Raw genomic sequence first — 20,388 nt, forward strand, 5'->3', positions numbered from 1 at the left:
GCCGATGTGTGCCGTCTCTGGTTCCCAGTATCTGACGAGTGTGGGTTGGGCCGAGCTGCGAAATCCGAGCGATACGGACGTGCCGTTCCGACTGTTCCGCGACGAGGGCCGCATCTATCTGCAGTGGCTCGGCGAAACGGAACTGCGCCAGCGGATGCAGGGTCGGCTGATACTGGTGCACCTGATGTGCCGCGACATGACGCCGCAGCTGATGCTGAAGGACGGCCAGACGCGAAGCTTCGGTAAGTTTGAAATGTTCTATTGTTTATTACTATGGTGAAGTTTTTTCAGCTTGTTTGTGGAAATCAACTTTTTTATAACAACTTAAGCCACTGGATCAATTGGAAAGGATTTTTTATTCTCGCGAACCATAAAAATTGCTGCTCTCACGTTTCTCTCAATGCTACTGTGTTGCCTTCATTCCCCGTAAATCTGATGCATGACGAGCACTTTTACTGTGTTCTGAGTACGGACTGCGGGTTTGTCACCACAATCAATCAATTATACGAGTATAGAAAATCAATTTAGTTTCAGATCTGATGGTAATGCAACTCTATCTTACCGATTTTTTTGCAGCGGTATCTCGTTTTGAATGGAACAAAATAGGATCCTCAATAACCATCGTATAAGGTGTGAACGCGAAGTTGAAGTTACCCCAAGGCTAAGCCACTCCTCCAGTGACATGCAAAAGATATAGCAATACGGTGGATTTTTGATTTTATCAGTGGTCATTTGTCCCTCTACTCGCCAAATTTACGCTCGATTTAATACGGCGATCATTTCTATTATTCAACGGTTTTTCGTGTGGTTTAAATACTCCTAAATTCCAAATTCCTGAGACGATAGAAAAAAATACCTGAAATGGCGATTTTCAAAATTCACTAATATTAAAAAATGTTTTAAACGGAAATAACGAGATATTAATAATTAAGAAGTGTCGGTTTGTTTTCAACCGATTTTTTCATGTTAGCAGCATTGGATTGGAAAATTATATACGCATTCACCCGAACTCAGAAAAATGTTGTTTGATTATGCGAACTATTATTTTATTGAAAATTGTCATGCCTTGTTGAAATGAAATTACGTACTCTGATTGGTCGCTTGCTGGCTTTTCCTAAAAAAGTTGACAGAATAGTAAAGCTAGTTAACCGTAGCGTAGCGGATTGAAGCAGTAGGAGCAGCGAGTTGCGCTAGTATCTGCTGGCTTTCCGAATTTGCTTTCGGCTTAAATGATCCACTTGCCGGTTGGTCACCTGTTTCAGCAGCAGCGCGGTAGCAGCAAATGCTCCGATTTTCCGGTTGAGGGCTTCGGCCTTCATCTCCGTGATGATGCTTTGGTATAATAATTAGCATATTTTTGTGATGGTAAATTAGTAAAGAGTTAAATTGAAAATCATCAATTTCAGTTTAGTTTTGCAGCTTTCAATCATTCACCAGCTCGTTTCTTCTTCGCTTGTTTTCTGCTGCTTGCTAGCCTAATAAAGCGATGAAGTACGAAAATCAATCACTCATTTTGCTTCAGTAGCCGTGCTGCACAGACAGAGCTTTGCGATGTGTACTTCCCGATGGTTAGACCGCGTCGCATACAGTAGTGGTAACAGATGTTATGAATCATATTCAAATGCTTATAGACCTGATTTTTAACACCAATATCTTGATCGCCTGCTAAAACACTACCCAAGACTTTGCTGTGACAATTGGAATATTTTCATATCGAATTTCATATCATTATCGAGTTGCGATAAACATCACTATTGTGCATCTGTAGCGCAATATGATTACAGTTTTGATTTAATAAACCATTCTCTTTTTTTTTTTTTAAGGGGGGATTTGTTAGTAGCTTAAGTATTTATGATAAATATTAGTAAATAACGAGTATGTGTGTCCAATCACAAATGGTGACTTCTCAACACTGTTAGAAATTTGTAATTTTAATTGTTAGGATTTATTTGCTTTCGCAATTAGGACTTATCATTCGTAGGGATTTAAACCTACTTGTCAGAAAAGGGGAAGTAAACTTACAACTAACTTAATTGCTAACTTATTGGCTATAAAGAGAGCTTATCGTAGCAATTGAGGATTGCAACGATTTTTGTCGAAAATTGTTAGTAATTTTATTTGACATAGCTTCTAATGGTTCAACACCAGTAAGTCTATGTAATTCGAGTGTACCAAACCAAGGAGGACGCTTCAAAATCATTTTCAGAATTTTATTCTGAATCCTTTGGAGCGTTTTCTTCCTTGTTGAACAGCAACTTGACCAGATCGGTACAGCATAAAGCATTGCTGGTCTAAAAATTTGTTTATAAATCAAAAGTTTGTTCTTTAAACAAAGTTTAGAATTCCTGTTAATGAGAGGATATAAACATCTCGTATATTTGATGCACTTGGCTTGTATACTCTCAATGTGCTCTTTGTAAATAAGTTTTTTATCATAAATTAGTCCCAAGTACTTAACCTTGTTAGACCAACTTAAAATAACCCCATTCATCTTGACAATGTGATTATTGTTTGGCTTGGGGAAAAAAGCCCTGGCTTATGCGGAAAAATTATCATTTGAGTTTCAGAAGCATTGGGAGAGATTTTCCACTTGAAGGGTTGAAGGGTTTCTTACAGAAGAAAAGCATGTAGGACTATCCGGAGACAAAATAGAATAGTATCCTGAAGAACAATCATTGAATAAAATTCTGCCATTGGAATTACTTTGAGAATTATTCCATGAACGATGTTTAGCGTTAAAATCGCCGATTATAAAAAATTTCGAACGATTTCTGGTGAGTTTTTGTAAATAACCTTTAAAATAATTTTTGTGCTCGCGTGTGCATTGAAATGGTAAATATGCTGCGGCAATAAATAAAATCCCAAGTTCAGTTTGAACTTCAATTCCCAAAGTTTCAATAACTTTCGTCTCAAGATGGGGAAGAGCACGATGTTTGATTCGGCGATGAATAACAATTGCAACTCCACCGCCGGAACCCTGAATCCTATCATATCTATGAACCACGTAATTGGGATCATATTTTAATTTTATGTTAGGTTTCAAAAATGTTTCAGTAATAATTGCAATATGCACATTATTTACTGTTAAAAAATTAAAAAACTCATTCTCATTGGCCTTCAATGAGCGAGTTTTATTTAAAATCATTGCTAAATTTTGAATTAGAAACAATTTTAATAGTAAAATTTGTGCCTATTTGAATGGCTTCAAATATTGATTTTGCCTGCAACATGGCGTTCATAAGATCGAACATTGCTTGTTGCAAAAAAGAAAGTTTACCTGCCGTAATAGGCCCCAGGCAGTTGACATTAGAAAAAAATATTTTCGGCAGCAATATTAGCTGGAGTAATAGGTGTACAATTATTTTCTAGCGTGTTTTGCTTACCCATATTAACGGCCATTTTCGAACTACCAACACTAGGCGGTATAATGTTCGAACTACCTGTAACCTGTGCATAAGTTAAACGGGTATGCAAAGGAGTAGGTAAACTATGCGTCACTGGTACGCTTGGAGAATTTTGTTTTGAATTTTGTTTACCTTGCCTTGCCTTAACAATTGCTAAACGGGCTGGGCATTGATAAAAATTCGACATATGTTTTAAATAGTTTATTTGACACGGCACGATACAATTTATGTTTAACTGAGCCAAGTACATTTTTTTTTAAATTCTAAATTAGCAGGGAAAAGAGGGAGGCCTTTTCTTTATTCTCGCGGCCGACTACGAGCTAGTGGGGATTTAAGGTGAGAGGAGGGGTGTTACAATTTTGTTTTTAATTATTTTATATTACAGAATGTATTCATTTGTACGTGGCTAACCAGTGATGTTCTGTTTGAGCAGTTTTGGTCTGAGGTGTCTGCGTAAACATAGAGATGCCGAGTCTTCATTTTAGTGTCTCCAGCCGGGTGTATCATTCTCTTTCAGTTTGTGACAGAAATTGTATTCTAGCAAATAGATAAAAGAAATCAAATTTTAATGCCAGCATTTTTTATAAACCCGTATAGTTGTGTCATGTACTGGAGATCACCGCTTCCCAGAATGTCTCTAACGGGTACGTTCGGTTGTTTTCCTCGGGCCCGAAGGGAATCTATAAGCTCAGACCTAACACCACAGTATTCGGTACACGACCAAACAACATGCTCGATGTCATGGTAGCCATCGCCACAAACGCAGTGATTACTGTCTACAAGCCCTATACGAAAGAGATGCGTGTTTAACGTATAGTGATTGGACATAAGTCTGGACATCACGCGAATGAAGTCCCGACCTACATCCAACCCCTTGAACCATGCTTTCGTCGATACCTTAGGAAAAATGGAATGTAGCCACCGTCCCAGTTCATCTGAGTTCCATGATGATTGCCAACTGTTGAGTGTTCTCTGACGCAAAATGCTATAAAATTCATCATAAGCAAATGGTCTTTCATAAATATCGCCGTCAATAGCACCCACCTTAGCTAAAGAGTCAGCCTTTTCGTTACCCGGAATCGAGCAATGAGAAGGGACCCACGCTAAGGTAACCCGGTAATTTTTATCTGTTAAAGCACTTAAAAACCGCCGTATTTTCCCCAGGAAATACGGGGTGTGCTTCACAGGCTTCATTGATCGCAGAGCCTCAATGGCACTGAGACTATCTGTGAAGATGAAGTAGTGGTCTATGGGTAGGGTTTCGATGATTCCAAGAGAGTACTGAATAGCAGCAAGTTCTGCGACGTACACGGAAGCAGGAGCATCGAGTTTGTAGGAGGCGGTAAAATTTTCGTGGAAAACACCGAAGCCAGTGGACTCATCTAGATTAGATCCGTCAGTGTAAAACCTTTTATCATAACTAACATGTTTAAACTTATTGGAAAAAATCTTAGGGATCTCTTGGGGTCGCAATTGATCCGGGATACCAGAAATGTCTTGTTTCATGGTGGTGTCGAAGAATATAGCATTATTAGAAGTAGCTAAAAGTGCGACATTGAAGGAATCGTATGAAGAAGGATTAATATCTTGAGCCATATAGTCAAAATATAAAGTCATAAATCTGGATTGAGATTGAAGGTCGACCAACCTCTCGAAATTTTCAATTACTAATGGGTTCATAACTGTGCATCGAATTAGCAACCGGTAAGAGAGATTCCAAAAACGATGTTTCAACGGAAGAATACCCGCTAACACTTCAAGACTCATCGTATGGGTCGACTGCATGCAACCCAAGGCAATACGCAAACAACGATATTGTATTCTCTCTAATTTTATAATGTGCGTGTTCGCGGCGGAGCGAAAGCAGAAACAGCCGTACTCAAGAACTGACAATATCGTTGTTTGGTATAACCTTAGAAGGTCTCCTGGGTGAGCACCCCACCAAGTTCCGGTAATCGTACGAAGAAAATTAATCCTCTGTTGGCATTTTTGTGTCAGATACCTAATATGACAAGCCCAGGTGCATTTAGAGTCGAACCAGACCCCGAGATATTTAGCGACTAAAACCTGAGAGATCGTTTTACCCGTTAGTAGGAGCTGCAGCTGAGCTGGGTTATGCTTCCTAGAAAAAAACGACCAGCTCAGTTTTCTCCGGAGAGAATTCGATACCCAGCTTAAGAGCCCATTCAGACAAATTGTCTAAGGTATCTTGCAATGGTCCTTGCAGATCGCTAGCCTTGCCACCAGTAATGGATACAACGCTATCGTCTGCAAGTTGCCTTAGCGTGCATGAATTTGCAAGACATTCATCGATGTCATTGACGTAAAAATTATATAAGAGAGGACTTAAACATGAGCCCTGGGGGAGGCCCATGTAACTAATTCGGGAAGTTGTCGAATCGCCATGTGAGAAATACATATGCTTTTCTGACAACAAATTGAGCAAAAAGTTATTCAAATTTGGTGAAAGTCCCTGCGAATGAAGTTTCGCGCTTAAAACTTCTACAGAGACAGAGTCAAAAGCCCCCTTAATATCCATGAACGCAGAAGCCATTTGCTCTTTTCGAGCAAAGGCAAGTTGAATTTCAGTAGAAAGCAACGCTAGGCAATCGTTCGTCCCTTTGCCCCGGCGAAAGCCAAATTGAGTATCTGAAAGTAACCCGTTTGTTTCGACCCATTTGTCTAACCGTAAGAGGATCATTTTCTCCATTAATTTCCGGAGGCAAGAGAGCATCGCAATCGGCCTATATGAATTGTGATCAGAGGCAGGTTTCCCGGGTTTCCGAATAGCAATGACTTTTACCTCCCTCCAGTCATGCGGAACAATATTTAGCTCAAGAAACTTGTTGAACAAATTCAACAAGCGTCTTTTTGCAGAGTAGGGTAGATTCTTCAACAGGTTGAATTTTATTCTATCTAACCCTGGAGCCTTATTGTTGCACGACAGGAGAGCCATTGAAAATTCCAACATCGAAAATGGAGGCTCTTCCGTAGTTACTAATAACGCGTCGCGAAAGGTTTTCTGTTCCGGTACAGAGTCCGGACAGACCTTTTTGGCAAAATCGAGTATCCAGCGATCTGAATACTCCTCGCTTTCATTCGAAACGTCACGGTTCCGCATGCGCCTGGCGGTATCCCAAAGAGTGCTCATCGCTGTTTCCCTGGACAACGCGTTTACGAACCGCCGCCAGTACCCGCGTTTTTTCGCCTTTACTAAGCTCTTCATCTGCCTGCCCAGTGCCTCGTACTTTCGAAGCAGGTTGACAGTGCCGTACTCCCGGTAGTCCTTATACGCCGCGGACCTTCGCGCGTACAGCTCAGAGCACTCTTTGTCCCACCATTTGTTGGGAGGGCCCTGTCTAATCGTTACCCCGGGTATCGGTTTCGTCTGAGCTTGAGTCGCGGCGTCGATTATCAAGCCAGCTAAGAACGCGTATTCTTCCTCCGGAGGAAGTTCCTCGTGAGTCTCGATAGATTGCGCTATAATAGACTCATAACACTTCCAATCAATATTACGTGTAAGGTCGTAGGAAATATTGATTGGGTTCGGGGAAGTTGAACCATTAGCAATTGATATAACGATTGGAAGATGATCACTACCGTGGGGATCGTTGATTACTTTCCACCGGCAATCTAACGCTAGTGATGTCGAGCAGAGGGATAGGTCAAGCACGCTTTCACGTGCTGGAGGATTAGGTACACGTGTCGCTTCCCCAGTATTCAAAACTGTCATATTGAAGTCGTCGATCAAGTTACAGATTAAAGAAGATCGGTTGTCGTCGTACAGCGACCCCCATAGCGAACAGTGAGAGTTAAAATATCCCAAAATCAAAAAAGGTGCGGGAAGCAACTCTGCTATATCAGTGAGATGCCTATGTTCAATCCGCGCGGATGGAGGGATATATAACGAAACAAGGCATAGGTCTTTTCCATTCATATTCGTTTGAATGGCAACGACTTCAATATTCGAGATCGAGGGGAGGTCGATTCGGAAGAAGGAATAGCACTTTTTAATCCCTAAAAATACCCCTCCACCGTGTGAGTCTCGATCTCGACGAATAATGTTAAAATCGTGGAAATTGAGTTGATCGTTTGAATTGAGAAAGGTTTCACAGAGCGCAAATGCGTCACAATTGTATGTATTTATTAAATGAGAAAATAGATCGAATTTGGGGATGATACTTCTGCAATTCCACTGTAATACAGTGATAAAATTCCTAACCTCTTTCGCCGTATTAGTCATCGAAAGATATGATAGCTGAAATGAGGGGCCAAGTTGCTGCTAGTTGCATCAAAAAGGTTTTCACTGTAGGAAGAAGGGCAAGAAGAATATTTTGTAGGGGATCTGGTATGTTGAATGTTTTAAATATCCAGTCCACAATATCAGAAAATTTTATGAACCCTGTTTCTTTTTTATCTTCTGATCGAGAAATGGGTGCACGAGGGGTTTTTGGTGCCCCAGGAAGCGGTGGGTACTCCTGGTTTGATTTAAAATTAAAACCGGGAGGTACTTGCTTCGGTTTTTCTTCACCGCTTCCTTTTTGTGTTGGCTTATTGGTCATTCCGCTTGGGGTTATCTTGCGACCTTTGCGAGAAAGATTAGGAGAGTTGATCATTCTCCTCTTCCTAGATCCTTCTGGCATGGCATAAGAACACCCTTCGAGGGGATCGTCAGATATACCCTCATCGGTTGGCAAAAAGGAAAAGATGTTTCCTGTCGAAGGTGGCTCAGCACTCTTCAGCATTTCTGCGAAAGAGCGCTTTGATCGTTCCTTGAGGGAACGCTTTATTTTTTCCTCGCGCTGTTTGTACGCGGGACACGCCGAAAGGTCATGCCGAGTTCCCTCGCAGTAAAGACACTTTTCAGTATCCTCACTGCAAGCGGTCTCAGCATGATTGCCTCCGCACTTGCTGCAGCGTGCCTTGTTGCAGCAGTAGGTGGCTGTATGACCTAACTGCTTGCAGTTTTGGCAATGCATGACCCGCGGTACGAACAGGCGTACAGGCAGACGAACCCTGTCCAAAGAGATGTAGTTCGGCAGTGCGGATCCGGCGAATGTTACACGGAAGGAATCCGAAGGGAAGAATTTCTTCTTCCCTTCTTCGATGGATACTGAATGCAATTGCTTGACATCCAGTATCTTTACATCTTGAATCAGGGGGTTCTTGAAGCAGCCAACCCCGTGACGCAAAATGTCATCGACCGTGAGGCTTCCTTCGGTAACCACACCGTCGATCTCCACGTCCTTGGCAGGGATGTACACGCGGTACTCTCTCGTGAAGAGCTCGTAGCTAGCAATTGCGTTTGCTTGCTTCAAGCTACTCACAACAACTCGCAGTTTGTTCGGTCTAACCTTTGTAATTTCGGTTACGTCCGAAAACTGTTTTGCCAGGTCCTTGCCGATTTGAATTATATTTAGAGGCTTCTTTATGGGCCTGAAGTAAACTACGAACGGACCTTTCGAAGCATCTGGGTAAGCTTTCACCCGTGTTGCCGGTACCCTTGGTACGGGGCTAGGTAGCGGGGAAGGTAGAGGGGAATTGATGGGGGAGATCTCAATCTCTTCCCCAGTTGTTTCCACATCCAGGAATAGTTGCACCTGCATGTCGTCCATTTTGCGGGAGCGTTACGCTCTACCGCACACAATCGATAAATATTCGAATGTGAGGGGGGGTCAAGTAGTTGCTATTAAATTTTAAAAACAATTTTTCAAACTACAATGGATCAAAATAAAAAAAAGGCAGTAATACTAATACTAATAACAATAGTAATAATAATAATAATAATAATAATAATAATAATAATAATAATAATAATAATGATAATAATAATAATAATAGTAATAATAATTATAATAATAACAATAATAATAATACTATTAATAATAATGATAAAAATTCTAAAGTGAATACTTCACCGAACGTCTAAGTCACGACCTCACGGCTGATAGTAGGATTAATCGAGCGTCTCCGCAGAACAAACAATGACGATCCAGCTTCGTGTTGTGACACAGTGGCCGTATCCTACACGCGACCTTGTAGATGCCACTTGTAGTTGACTTCCACTCGCTCGATCGTATGGTGGTCCGTGCTGCTAGCGGGGTAACAGCGGTGCGGGAGAATTATTCTTGCTGATATATCAGCTGCGTATCGGATCACTGGCGGGGTAGCCTGCCCCTACCAGTGTGCAGAAGATGTTTCTGCCGATATATTGCAGGCTATTGTTATCGCACACAAGAACTAATCGAAAAAAAAAAACACCCGTACGATAACTCGTGTATTGTTATTTTGCGAATCAAACGGAGATAAACAATTTGCGTCTAATCAAGACGAAAGCAAAACAACGAATGATAAATTCGACATATGGTTGCCGTTACAATTCGCACAGCGAAAATTTTTACTCTCTTTCACAGGACATGTGTCCTTTTTGTGAGAAGAGTCTCCACAAATTTTGGTCCATGTTACAAAACTTTGAACCATGGCCATAACGTTGGCAAACACGGCATTGGGTGATATGCTTTTCACCTCCGCCAAACTTTCGATATAATTCCCATTTTACACACACGTTATATAAAGCATGTGGTTTTTCAAAAAATTTAAGTTATTAACCTCACTGCGGTTAAAATGAATTAAATAATTTACAAAGGAAATTCCAGTTCGCTGACTGTTTTCGCCTCGTGATTTTTTTTTCATCAGAATTACTTGGGTAGGGGCTATACCAAGTAATTCTGTCAAAGTAGTTTTGATCTCATCAACGGTTTGATCGTTGGTGAGACCTTTCAATACGACCTTGAACGGCTTGGCGCTCTTCGTATCATACGTAAAAAATTTATACATCTTTTCAGTTAAATACTGAATAAGACGATTCCAATCTTTCAATGTTTGGGCCAGTAAACGCCATTCGCCTCTTCGGCCAATTTGATAAGTAACTTTGACGTCGGAGAGAAACGTAGAAAGTTCTCTTTCAAAAATATTAAATTCAGAAGCAATAGTTACCACAATAGGTGGAACTTTCTCCTTTTTTACAGAAATTTCACTATGAATAGTTTTACTTTCGAACATTTCAATTTCGCCGGCTTCTTGCTCAGGCAGAATATCATATAAATTTTCACTGCATAAGCTAGTTTCAGAAAGAGATGCCTCTCTTTCCTCCCCGTAGCGATGCGTGGTTTCTTTTTTCGTCCTGCCATTTCAGGTGATACGAAAAAAGTTCAAAAATAATATCAGATTGCAAGTATTGAGAAAGAAAGTAATAGGTAGTCTTGAGAAAGACTGATGTAAGTTAACTTCCAGGTAATCTTTAAAAGACACACTGACAAAACACAAACTTTGAAGCTATAGGCAGTCAAAGACCAGTCCACATGCAACCGAAAATACGTCTGATTTGTCGGGCAGCTCAAGACGCACTGAAACCATTCTCTTAGCGTCGTTGCGTGGCGTGATGAATTTTTATTCCGTATATAATACGAATAAATTTCCCTGTTCCATGTTTAATCCGCGGCTGCGCATAACCTTTTTTCGTGATCCTCCGTCCAGTCTGCGTTTGCACCAACCCTCATACTTTCTCTTTAGACGTTACATCCCTTTTAATGAATTGTAGTGAATTTTCTATGCCAATATCGACTGGATTTCCGAATTTGCTTTTTAAATTAAACAAATCTTTTGCCCGGTTGGTCACTTATCTCAGCAGCAGCTCGGTTCTTTTCTGTGCGTGCTGTCAGAGTGCGTTTATTTCACACAGAATCGATCATCATATCAGATTTTGAACAGCAGACTATCTTTCTCGAGGCAAATGAACAAGTAATTGAGGACTATTTTTTTTTTAATCAAACAAGATTTCTGTTCTGGATCCTAGCAATCAAAATCTGCCGCGGCCGTCCAATTTGGGCAAAGCAAAGCAAAGCCTTGGTGCCTTCGAGCCGAGACTCGAACTTGCGACGACTGGCTTGTTAGACCAGCATCGTACTTCGGGACCTACTGGGAGAACAATTTACCCGGCCGTCCAATTTACTAAGTGTAGAAACAATTTTTTCAGTAGGGGTCTTCACATCGAGCTCGTATACGAATACCCAGCCGTAAACTATGTATCTTCCATTACTCGTCAATGCAGGTGAGTATTTTTACGGCTGGGTATTTGTTTACGAGCTCAACATGAATACCCATAGTGTGTTGTCAGAATGCCTTATATTCTATCGGGGCACGTGAGAAGTCGGGGATTGATGCCACCATAGGCCAAAAATAGAAAAAAAATTTTTTTTTGGTTATTATTGATTTAATGGATCGGATATTGACCTGTGAATGAAGAAAAGCTGTTTTGTTGGCCTATTTTATGAACAGTTTACTTTTGAGCACGAGATAAGTGAAGGTGTTTGACACTTGCAAAATCAGCTTAAGCAGACGAGTTTTTTTACATTGTGTACATATCCTCTGTAGAACAAATTCAATTGCTTCATCTGCTCATTTACATTATAAGCCCTCAGAAAACAGGTATGTTTTGCTATTGCGGTGTTCTTTGGATAGGTATGTGCTTAACTGAAATTATAATTAGTCGTAAGAGGAAACATAGTAATAAAGTCAGAGAGCACCATTCATACTTAAATTCATGTAAACTTTTATATATCTTCCGCGCAAAATACTATCACCAAATTACCACTAAACGAAAAATTTAGGACCTAAAAAAAATTGTTTAAGGTTCCAACTGCGATTATTTACATCTAGGTAGACGGCAAGTGGCTAAAGATGGTTACTTTTCCGTTTGAATTTCATACTTTTTACATAGTTTCTTAGAAAGGTTTTGGTACATCCAGCTTTAATTTACAAATTTGTTCTTAAACATTTGTCTATATTCGAATTTTGACATTTGGTGTTGAAATACGATGAAAATTTGTAAACATGTTCTCAAGATGTTGTACTTCAAGATAATGCAATAACAAAATTCTCGATTTTTTGAAAACTAAAAAGGTATATAGCCCTTAATAGAGCAATTCCACACAAAAAACCGGCAACCAATTTAATCGACCATTTTTGATTTAGCTGAAACTTTGCATATACGTTTCTATGGGCAAAACATGCCATTTTGTGCTATTTGTTTAATTTTTTGAAACACGACTTATTTTTGAGAAGCTATTGAAAATGCTATTTCGGGAAGGTATTGATGATTACAAACATTTTTAGAGCCAAAACGGTTTGTTTGATCGGTGTGACTTTTTCAACAAAGTTGTAGATAATAATTTTGTCTTTCAAAAAAAAAATATACACTCTTGAAAAATATTTTTTTTATGAAAAAAAGGTAAAAGAAAAATTAAAAATCTATTATCCTCAGCATTATCAGCTCGCTTTTTAAAATCAAATTTTTTTTATAAAAACTACAAAAGATTACCTGAACAATGCAACCGGTCTGGCCATAGAGAAATTAAGAAAAAAAGGTTATGTTATTCTGAAAAATAAAATTTCTTAAATTTTTTTCGAGGCGCATTTTTTTTTTTTTTTTTTGAAAGGAAGAAATTGTAATCTACAACTTTGCCGAAGGCCCTATGCCAATCATTCGAACCGTTTCGGCTGTAGGTAGATTTTTAATTTTTAATACCCCAGTAACCATAAAGCACTAAATCATTGACCCATAACAATATTATATTTGCTTACAGAATTCTGGGTAAGAGCTTATTCTGACCTGAATGCTTGCATCTATCTGATATAATGTAAAAAAGGCTGCATATGGCAACCCTTGATACGCATCACAATTGCATGTTTGGAGCGCTCTCGAGATTCTTTGAGATTTACGCTGAGAAAAAAAAAAACAAGAAAACATTTATTAATTTGATGTCCTAAAACAAAGCATATAAGTCTTCAAACGTAATCCATATGGTTTATTTCATGCATTCCTTCATTGTTGTTTCGGCCGCTGCTATAATACATGAAAGAACAGACAATACCAGTTTTTAAGAATCACCACTCGTTTTACGCTTGTTTTGGCACTTTGGCACGAAAAAATTAAAAGCTTTCTCCAAATGCATTCAAGCACTACATCTTGAATGTATCAGGAATATACATATCCCAAACTAATGTCAACAAATATAAATCTTATGTTAACAAATAATATAAAAGGGAAAAAACCAAATACATTAAAAAATTTCATATACAGGATTTGGAAATTTCAAGTAAATTCAATAAAGTAACTTAAAGGCAAAATCAACATACAAATGTAAAAAAGCGAAATTCTGCAGAAACATTTTTTATTCAATAAACAGAGGAATATATTTCCCAAAGACTGCAGAATATCACGTTAAACGTGAAAAAATAAAAAAAAACAAGATTCAACGAAATAACAAATGAAAAAAAATAAACACCAACAAAAAGCTGGGTGCCTTCCCCCCTTTCCCCCCTGCCAAGTTTTGTTCTGGAAGTCAAACATTCAAACACTAGAAGCCAGAGTGATTTTTTTTTCAAGCATAACTATCAAGATCTGATGTTATTTCGAAAAATAAAATTTTTTGATAAAACACCAGATCTCGACGTTTCCTACTCCTACTCCTGGCTTTCTGCTGAGAATAAATTTAACGGTTCTTACGTTAGGCATTCGGGCTACATGACCAGCCTCCTGCAACCTGCTGCGTTTCATCACGCTAACTCGTTCGTCACTTTTCAACAGTCGGTGTCAAACCAGCCGTTGCGCGTTGCCGTCCCACGCGTCGTACCTACCACTTCTCTCGCAGTCGTGTTGATACAGTCAAATGGTTTGTTTGATTGGCATAGTCTCTTTGGCAAAGTTGTAGATAATAGTTTTGTGCTTCCATAAAAAAACGTATCCTGTGAAAAAAAAATTTATTTTCTCAAAAAACCATAATTTTGACGTAGGACTACGTCTTTTTTTTCTATACTAGATTACAGTTTGTGAAATTGAACATGAAACTGGCAAATGTTGCGTCAGATTTCAAACGATTATAGCAAGCGAACGACTTAATGCATCTTAGTCATTTATATGTCGGTGAATAGATAAAATGTGTTACAATTGTTTGATATAATGTTCAACATTGTTGCTTTACTGCTTAATGGTGGAAAAAGGTGAAAATTTCCAATATCAAGCTTTCCCATACATTTTCCTCGTTATTGGCTTGCTTCCCGAGCAGAGATAACAATAACATGGACGAAATAAATTCCACTGCCTACATATTTTGACTCAACAAAGTGCTTTGGTTTGTTTGTCTTTCTCTAAGCTGCGTGGCCACGCCCTAATGGCAAAAATCTACGCTGAACTCGATACAAAAAACTGCGTGTAGAAAATTCAGCTTTAGTTTAGTTTGTTAAACAATAGCAAGTGCAGTGCAGCTGTTAAAGGTGCGCGACAACGAGAAACGAGAGCTGCATACGAGTCAACTTCCAGGCACTGCGGAGCATGTTACCTTTATTTTGCATACGGCAGCAACAGTCACCATCGTTCGCTGCAGGATATTTTGCCTGCACAGCTACTGGAGGGCACAGCGGAGAGCAAATTTTATTATGCGCGGCCAAGAAAAATATTCAAAGCTACCGTTGGTGCGATCATCAGCGTTCTGTTCGTTCTGTTGTTGTTCTGCACACGTGAAGATTATGGAATCGGTTCGGTTTTATTTTGCATACGGCAGCAACAGGCACAATCGTACACTGCATGATATTTTGAGGGGAACAGCGGAGAGCAAATTTTATGCGCGGTTAACAAAATATTCAATGCTACCGGTGGTGGTGCGATCATCAGCATTCTGTAGCACACATTTCGAGCTGAAGATTATGGAATCGGTTTTTTTTTTTTCAGAATTATAAATACTTGAAGATAAGAGTTATGAGAATTTTCACAGCTACTGAAATGTTCATCTATTTCTCAATAATCATTTTTACAACAACATCCAGGGCGCACCAAAGATAAACGGTAGTGTTGCCTATGAACAGTTTATCACAACATGATATAACCCTCATTTCAAGAATTTTCACTGCTAAATTGAGTGATTTTCCGGTTTAATTGTTTGTTTGTGCCCACTCGAACACCGTTATCAGTCAAATATTAGAAACGAAAATTAGTTAATCTAAGAACCAGAGTGATTTTCGCATAGGGAAGGCAAAAACTTTCTGTTGATGCTTATGAAAATCACTCAGTAGTATCTAAGGTGTTTTGGTTTGTTTGTCTTTCTCCAAGCTGAGTGGCCACGCCCTAATGGCAAAAATCTACTCTAAACTCGATACAAAAGACTGCGTGTAGAGAATTCAGCTTCAGTTTAGTTTGTTACACAATAGCGGGTGGAGTATAGCTGTTAGAGGTTCGCGACATTGAGAAAGGAGAGCTGCATACGAGTCAACTTCCAGGCACTGCGGAGCATGTTACCTTTATTTTGCATACGGCAGCAACAGTCACCATCGTACGCTGCAGAATATTTAGCTGGCACAGCTACTGGAGGGCACAGCGGAGAGCAAACTTCATTATGCGCGGTTAAGCAAAATATTCAAAGCTACCGATGATGCGATTATCAGCGTTCTGTAGCACGAATTTCTAACTGAAGATTATGGAATCGGTTCTTCTCAGAACTAAAGATGCTTGAAGAGTTATGAGAATTTTCGCAACTACTACTAGTGTAAAATTTTCGTGTATTCATGCATCGTTAGTTTTACAATAACGACCATCAAAAATGAACGGTGTAGTGTTGCCTATGAACGCGGATTCCGGAATTTACGCGTTTTTTTTACGCGGTTTCCGGAATTTACGCGGTTTTTTTACGCGGATTCCGGATCCGGTTTTCCTTCGATTTTCAAATGAAGAATAAAAAACTGCTCGAAATGCCTTAAATGACAGTTCTCTCATATACCGTACATGGGCGAAACGTCATCTAAGACCTTTCGAGCAGTTTTTTTATCCTTCATTTAAAAATCAAAGGAAAACGATAAACATTTTTTCAAAATCACGTTTTGCTCAGAAAACACGGCTTTTTCAAATGATATATAAAAACTGGTATAGCTTTAGGACCCAACTACAAAATTTTGGCTTCTTAGTAGATTGCTGCTATCTTATAGATGTAGAATCGTATAGATGTTCTTCCGAGGAGCATCTGTTAATTGTGTAACGAAAAAAATGCCGTTCTAGACTCTTCTGCAGAAAAGGCTACAGGGGCGTGTTGGTTACACTTTTCATATGAATCTGCATTTCATTGGTTTATCACATTAAAAAAAAAAAACTTTTGGAATCCGAAGACACTATTTAGCTAGTATGAAGGTGAAAGGCGTTATGGAATTAGATTCCACTTTTTGCCTTATTGGACCATTGTGCATCCCCTTGACAAAGCGGACTCTGTAACCTCGTGGCAGCTCTCTTTTGTTTCAAATTTTGTTTAGCTCGAGTTATTAATAAGAAAATATTACACCCTGCTTGGGTTTTAAAAAGCACATTTTACAATAATTTTATCACTATATCAAAACTTTTAGTGTCAAGAAGGACACGTATTTTTAAGTTAAAAATTTGACACTTGATGAAACTTAAACATGCCCGTCTGTATAAGTTTTTGTCACACATACACTCACGAACAACCAACTAATAAGCGTTTCTTACTTTTTATGCTACAGCTAAGGGATCGGTATTCTCAAATGGTACTTAGTATGAAAGATAGTACAGTTACCCCCTTGACCTTATTACTTTTATCGCATAACCACGCCTACCTAGAGCGGACTTACTTCGGATGATTACTCGGTTTCATTCACAAAGGCCGCCTTTGGTTTACAAGTCTTATTAGCACTAAGCGTTTTATGACTCTAATCTAATCACGACACATTCAATGAAAGACTACCCTCGAAATGGGCGGTGAAAATGGCACCATAAAAGCGCGCCAAGCTCAGCGGGTAACTCAACTTAATTTGCACTTTTTATCATCACTTACTCAATTGCAATTGTGGCCTTGAAGGTTGATTTGAATCCGTCATGCATGAATGGCCGCTACCCGTTTAGAGTTAAAGATCGCTGCTACGATTCATTTCCTTCCATTCAGGAGACTTTTCCCCCGATCCGGCAATCCCCTCGAGGCGGTCGGATCGGCGTCGGAGGAAGAACATTGCCCTGGTAGCCTTACCTTACAGCCGGTAATACAATAATGACGAATGATGATGTTGAAATAGACCTAATCATCGCTGGGCAGAGATCAAGCGCTTCGGTCAGTGCAGAAGCTATCTGCGATGCTCTGGCCGACGACGGAACCTCGTCTTTAGCGATTGATTGACGGTTTCACATGGGATTTCGCGCTTTTTAAACCTGTAATAAAATCGTTATTTTACGATCAGAAGCAACTGATTACGTTACCCGAAATAGCGCAGCGCCTAGCTAATAAATTGAATCGTAAAATTGATAAACAATTTCCTCCTAATGAGTAGAGGTTCAGAACCTGCTCAGGTCGACCCAGGTGCCTATATATGGCCTAATTTTGACGAGTTGTTTTTTATCGCTTCAGCATTAACCTTATAATTACGGGAGTCAGAATCAGTCAAGCGAAGCGATAGTAGTGTAAAAAATCTCGCTTATGTCTGGGATCGTAAATTTCCGCTAGATTAATGGTTGGTCATAGAATCCAGACGCCGCTTACGTCAACCCAAATTAGATAACGTTTGAGGGAAGTTTGTTGAATAACATCATTATCGCGCCCAAGAGTAAACTGTAACGGCACTAAAACATAAATAGCTAGTTATGCAGGAAGATGTTCGTAACGACACTTCCGTGGTGCAATTTTATGCGCCACCTGAGTGTCCACATAAAACTACACCGCCTCCCGGCTTACACGGTATGATTTATAAAACAATTTACTGCCCCTACTCACATAGTAAAGCGTTACACTGTGGTGTGATTTAAACCATAGCAATAAATTACCGGACCAAAGGGTAACGCTTTACTTTCAAATATGCGTTTAAAAAAAACTGGAACTGGAACACTCCTTATTTTAAAGGAAGGTTTTCGCATTTTTTTTTTTTAAGGGGGGATTTGTTAGTAGCTTAAGTATTTATGATAAATATTAGTAAATAATGAGTTTGTGTGTCCAATCACAAATGGTGACTTCTCAACACTGTTAGAAATTTGTAATTTTAATTATTAGGATTTGTTTGCTTTCGCAATTAGGACTTATCATTCGTAGGGATTTAAACCTACTTGTCAGAAAAGGGGAAGTAAACTTACAACTAACTTAATTGCTAACTTATTGGCTATAAAGAGAGCTTATCGTAGCAATTGAGGATTGCAACGATTTTTGTCGAAGTTTGTTAATAATTTTATTTGACATAGTTTCTAATGGTTCAACACCAGTAAGTCTATGTAATTCGAGTGTACCAAACCAAGGAGGACGCTTCAAAATCATTTTCAGAATTTTATTCTGAATCCTTTGGAGCGTTTTCTTCCTTGTTGAACAGCAACTTGACCAGATCGGTACAGCATAAAGCATTGCTGGTCTAAAAATTTGTGTGTAAATCAAAAGTTTGTTCTTTAAACAAAGTTCCTGTTAATAAGAGGATATAAACATCTCGTATATTTGATGCACTTGGCTTGTATACTCTCAATGTGCTCTTTGAAAATAAGTTAAGGTTTTCGCATTGATTTCTCAGTTATCAAAGTGGTGTCTAAACAAAATCAAAATGCAACAAGACATTTTATTTCCTTGACGTAAGACCCGGTTTCATGAAATCAGTCAGCCGAAAGACATAAATTATATTTCTAACTAACTCTCTTCTTCTTAAAATATACTGTTCAAACAATAAGTTACAGAATACAAACAAAGTTACTAACTTAAAGCATCTTCTATTATTATTATCAAGACAGTCTTCAGGCGTCCAGTGCTCTGACTGAGCACCCCAATGCATTTGGAATCGATTGTGACATCGATAATTTATCCCTTTTACACCTCATGGTGTAAAAAGGGTTGCACCCGCGCCACTCTGCCGGTCTGCCGATTCCGTTAGGCACGAGCCGTCTCCGGGTTCACCTCAGCTGAGCTGAGCAGCACATGCAAATTACATGCTACGTTATGGGGCGTGCTTCCTCGAAAAGTGATCAATTCTCCCCGGGAATCATACCCGGAATGAAAAACACCATTCATACCGTCGGTCGGTCGACTGCACGGGGTCCGAACTTACGATCGGGATCTAAACACGAGAATTAATGCTCTTCTTTGCGTTTAGGCGAGTATATTAATTTTGCTCTATTTATTATCGACAATTGCTAGCTTAAGCCCGGAGTGGCCGTACGCCGACCGAACAGCAGTCTGGCACCGCGACGGACCCCCACACACAGCCGCAATCGTGATCCATTTATTTAAAGCCAATTTATAATCTATCTACATGGTCCGCCTCCTGGAAAAATTACCAACCTAATGCGAGAACCATGCGTGTTACCCAGGTATGAAGCTTCTTCAACCGGGCAAATTCTGCGCACAGCTGGCGATTGGTCACGGAGGTCACGACGAAAAACCTTGGAAATAAATTGCAGCTTTTTACTTTCGTAATTGATACCACGTGGTATTACCTACCACGTATAAATATGTTATTATGGAAGGTTTACTGTTTGATTTTTTTCTTTTAGTTACTGACTGATCCGTGGTAGATCAGTAGGCGTCGGCAGTCTGACTTTTACTAAACTTAACAAGTATGCCATATTCTCAAAGTGCCGTTTTTCTGTTTGTTTTTTTTTTCCAGATGATGTCCACCCAAATCAGAATATTTTTACACCCTGTGTGGCTTTTCGTGTGGTTGGAACCCCTATTAAATATGTTAACAGTAAGTATTCTAACTATTCTAACCTACAGGGTCCGGCAATTGAAGAACTACGTTGAAACAAACAGCTAAAATTACCAAAACGAACATTTTATTTTCAATTTATTCAAATTCACTCAAAAACATAGGGGAACTGCTCTATTATTCATCTCAGCCCATATATTCATCTCATACAACATGAAAACACAATTTAAAACAGGAAAAAACGCTGATTTTCTATCTGCTA

At 39.3% G+C, this 20,388-nt stretch overlaps 1 protein-coding gene across 1 annotated transcript in view; it reads left to right on the top strand.

Moving 5' to 3' along the window:
• Positions 1-20,388, top strand: part of LOC129723399 (uncharacterized) — a 300,768-nt gene that overhangs the window by 257,965 nt on the left and 22,415 nt on the right. Inside the window, exons 8-9 of the mRNA XM_055677597.1 lie at positions 1-242; positions 20,085-20,165. Of these exons, the coding sequence (XP_055533572.1) occupies positions 1-242; positions 20,085-20,165 (323 nt within the window). The remainder of the gene's footprint in view (positions 243-20,084; positions 20,166-20,388) is intronic.

The sequence above is a fragment of the Wyeomyia smithii genome, chromosome 2, assembly GCF_029784165.1.
Source record: "Wyeomyia smithii strain HCP4-BCI-WySm-NY-G18 chromosome 2, ASM2978416v1, whole genome shotgun sequence".
Lineage (NCBI taxonomy): Eukaryota > Metazoa > Arthropoda > Insecta > Diptera > Culicidae > Wyeomyia > Wyeomyia smithii.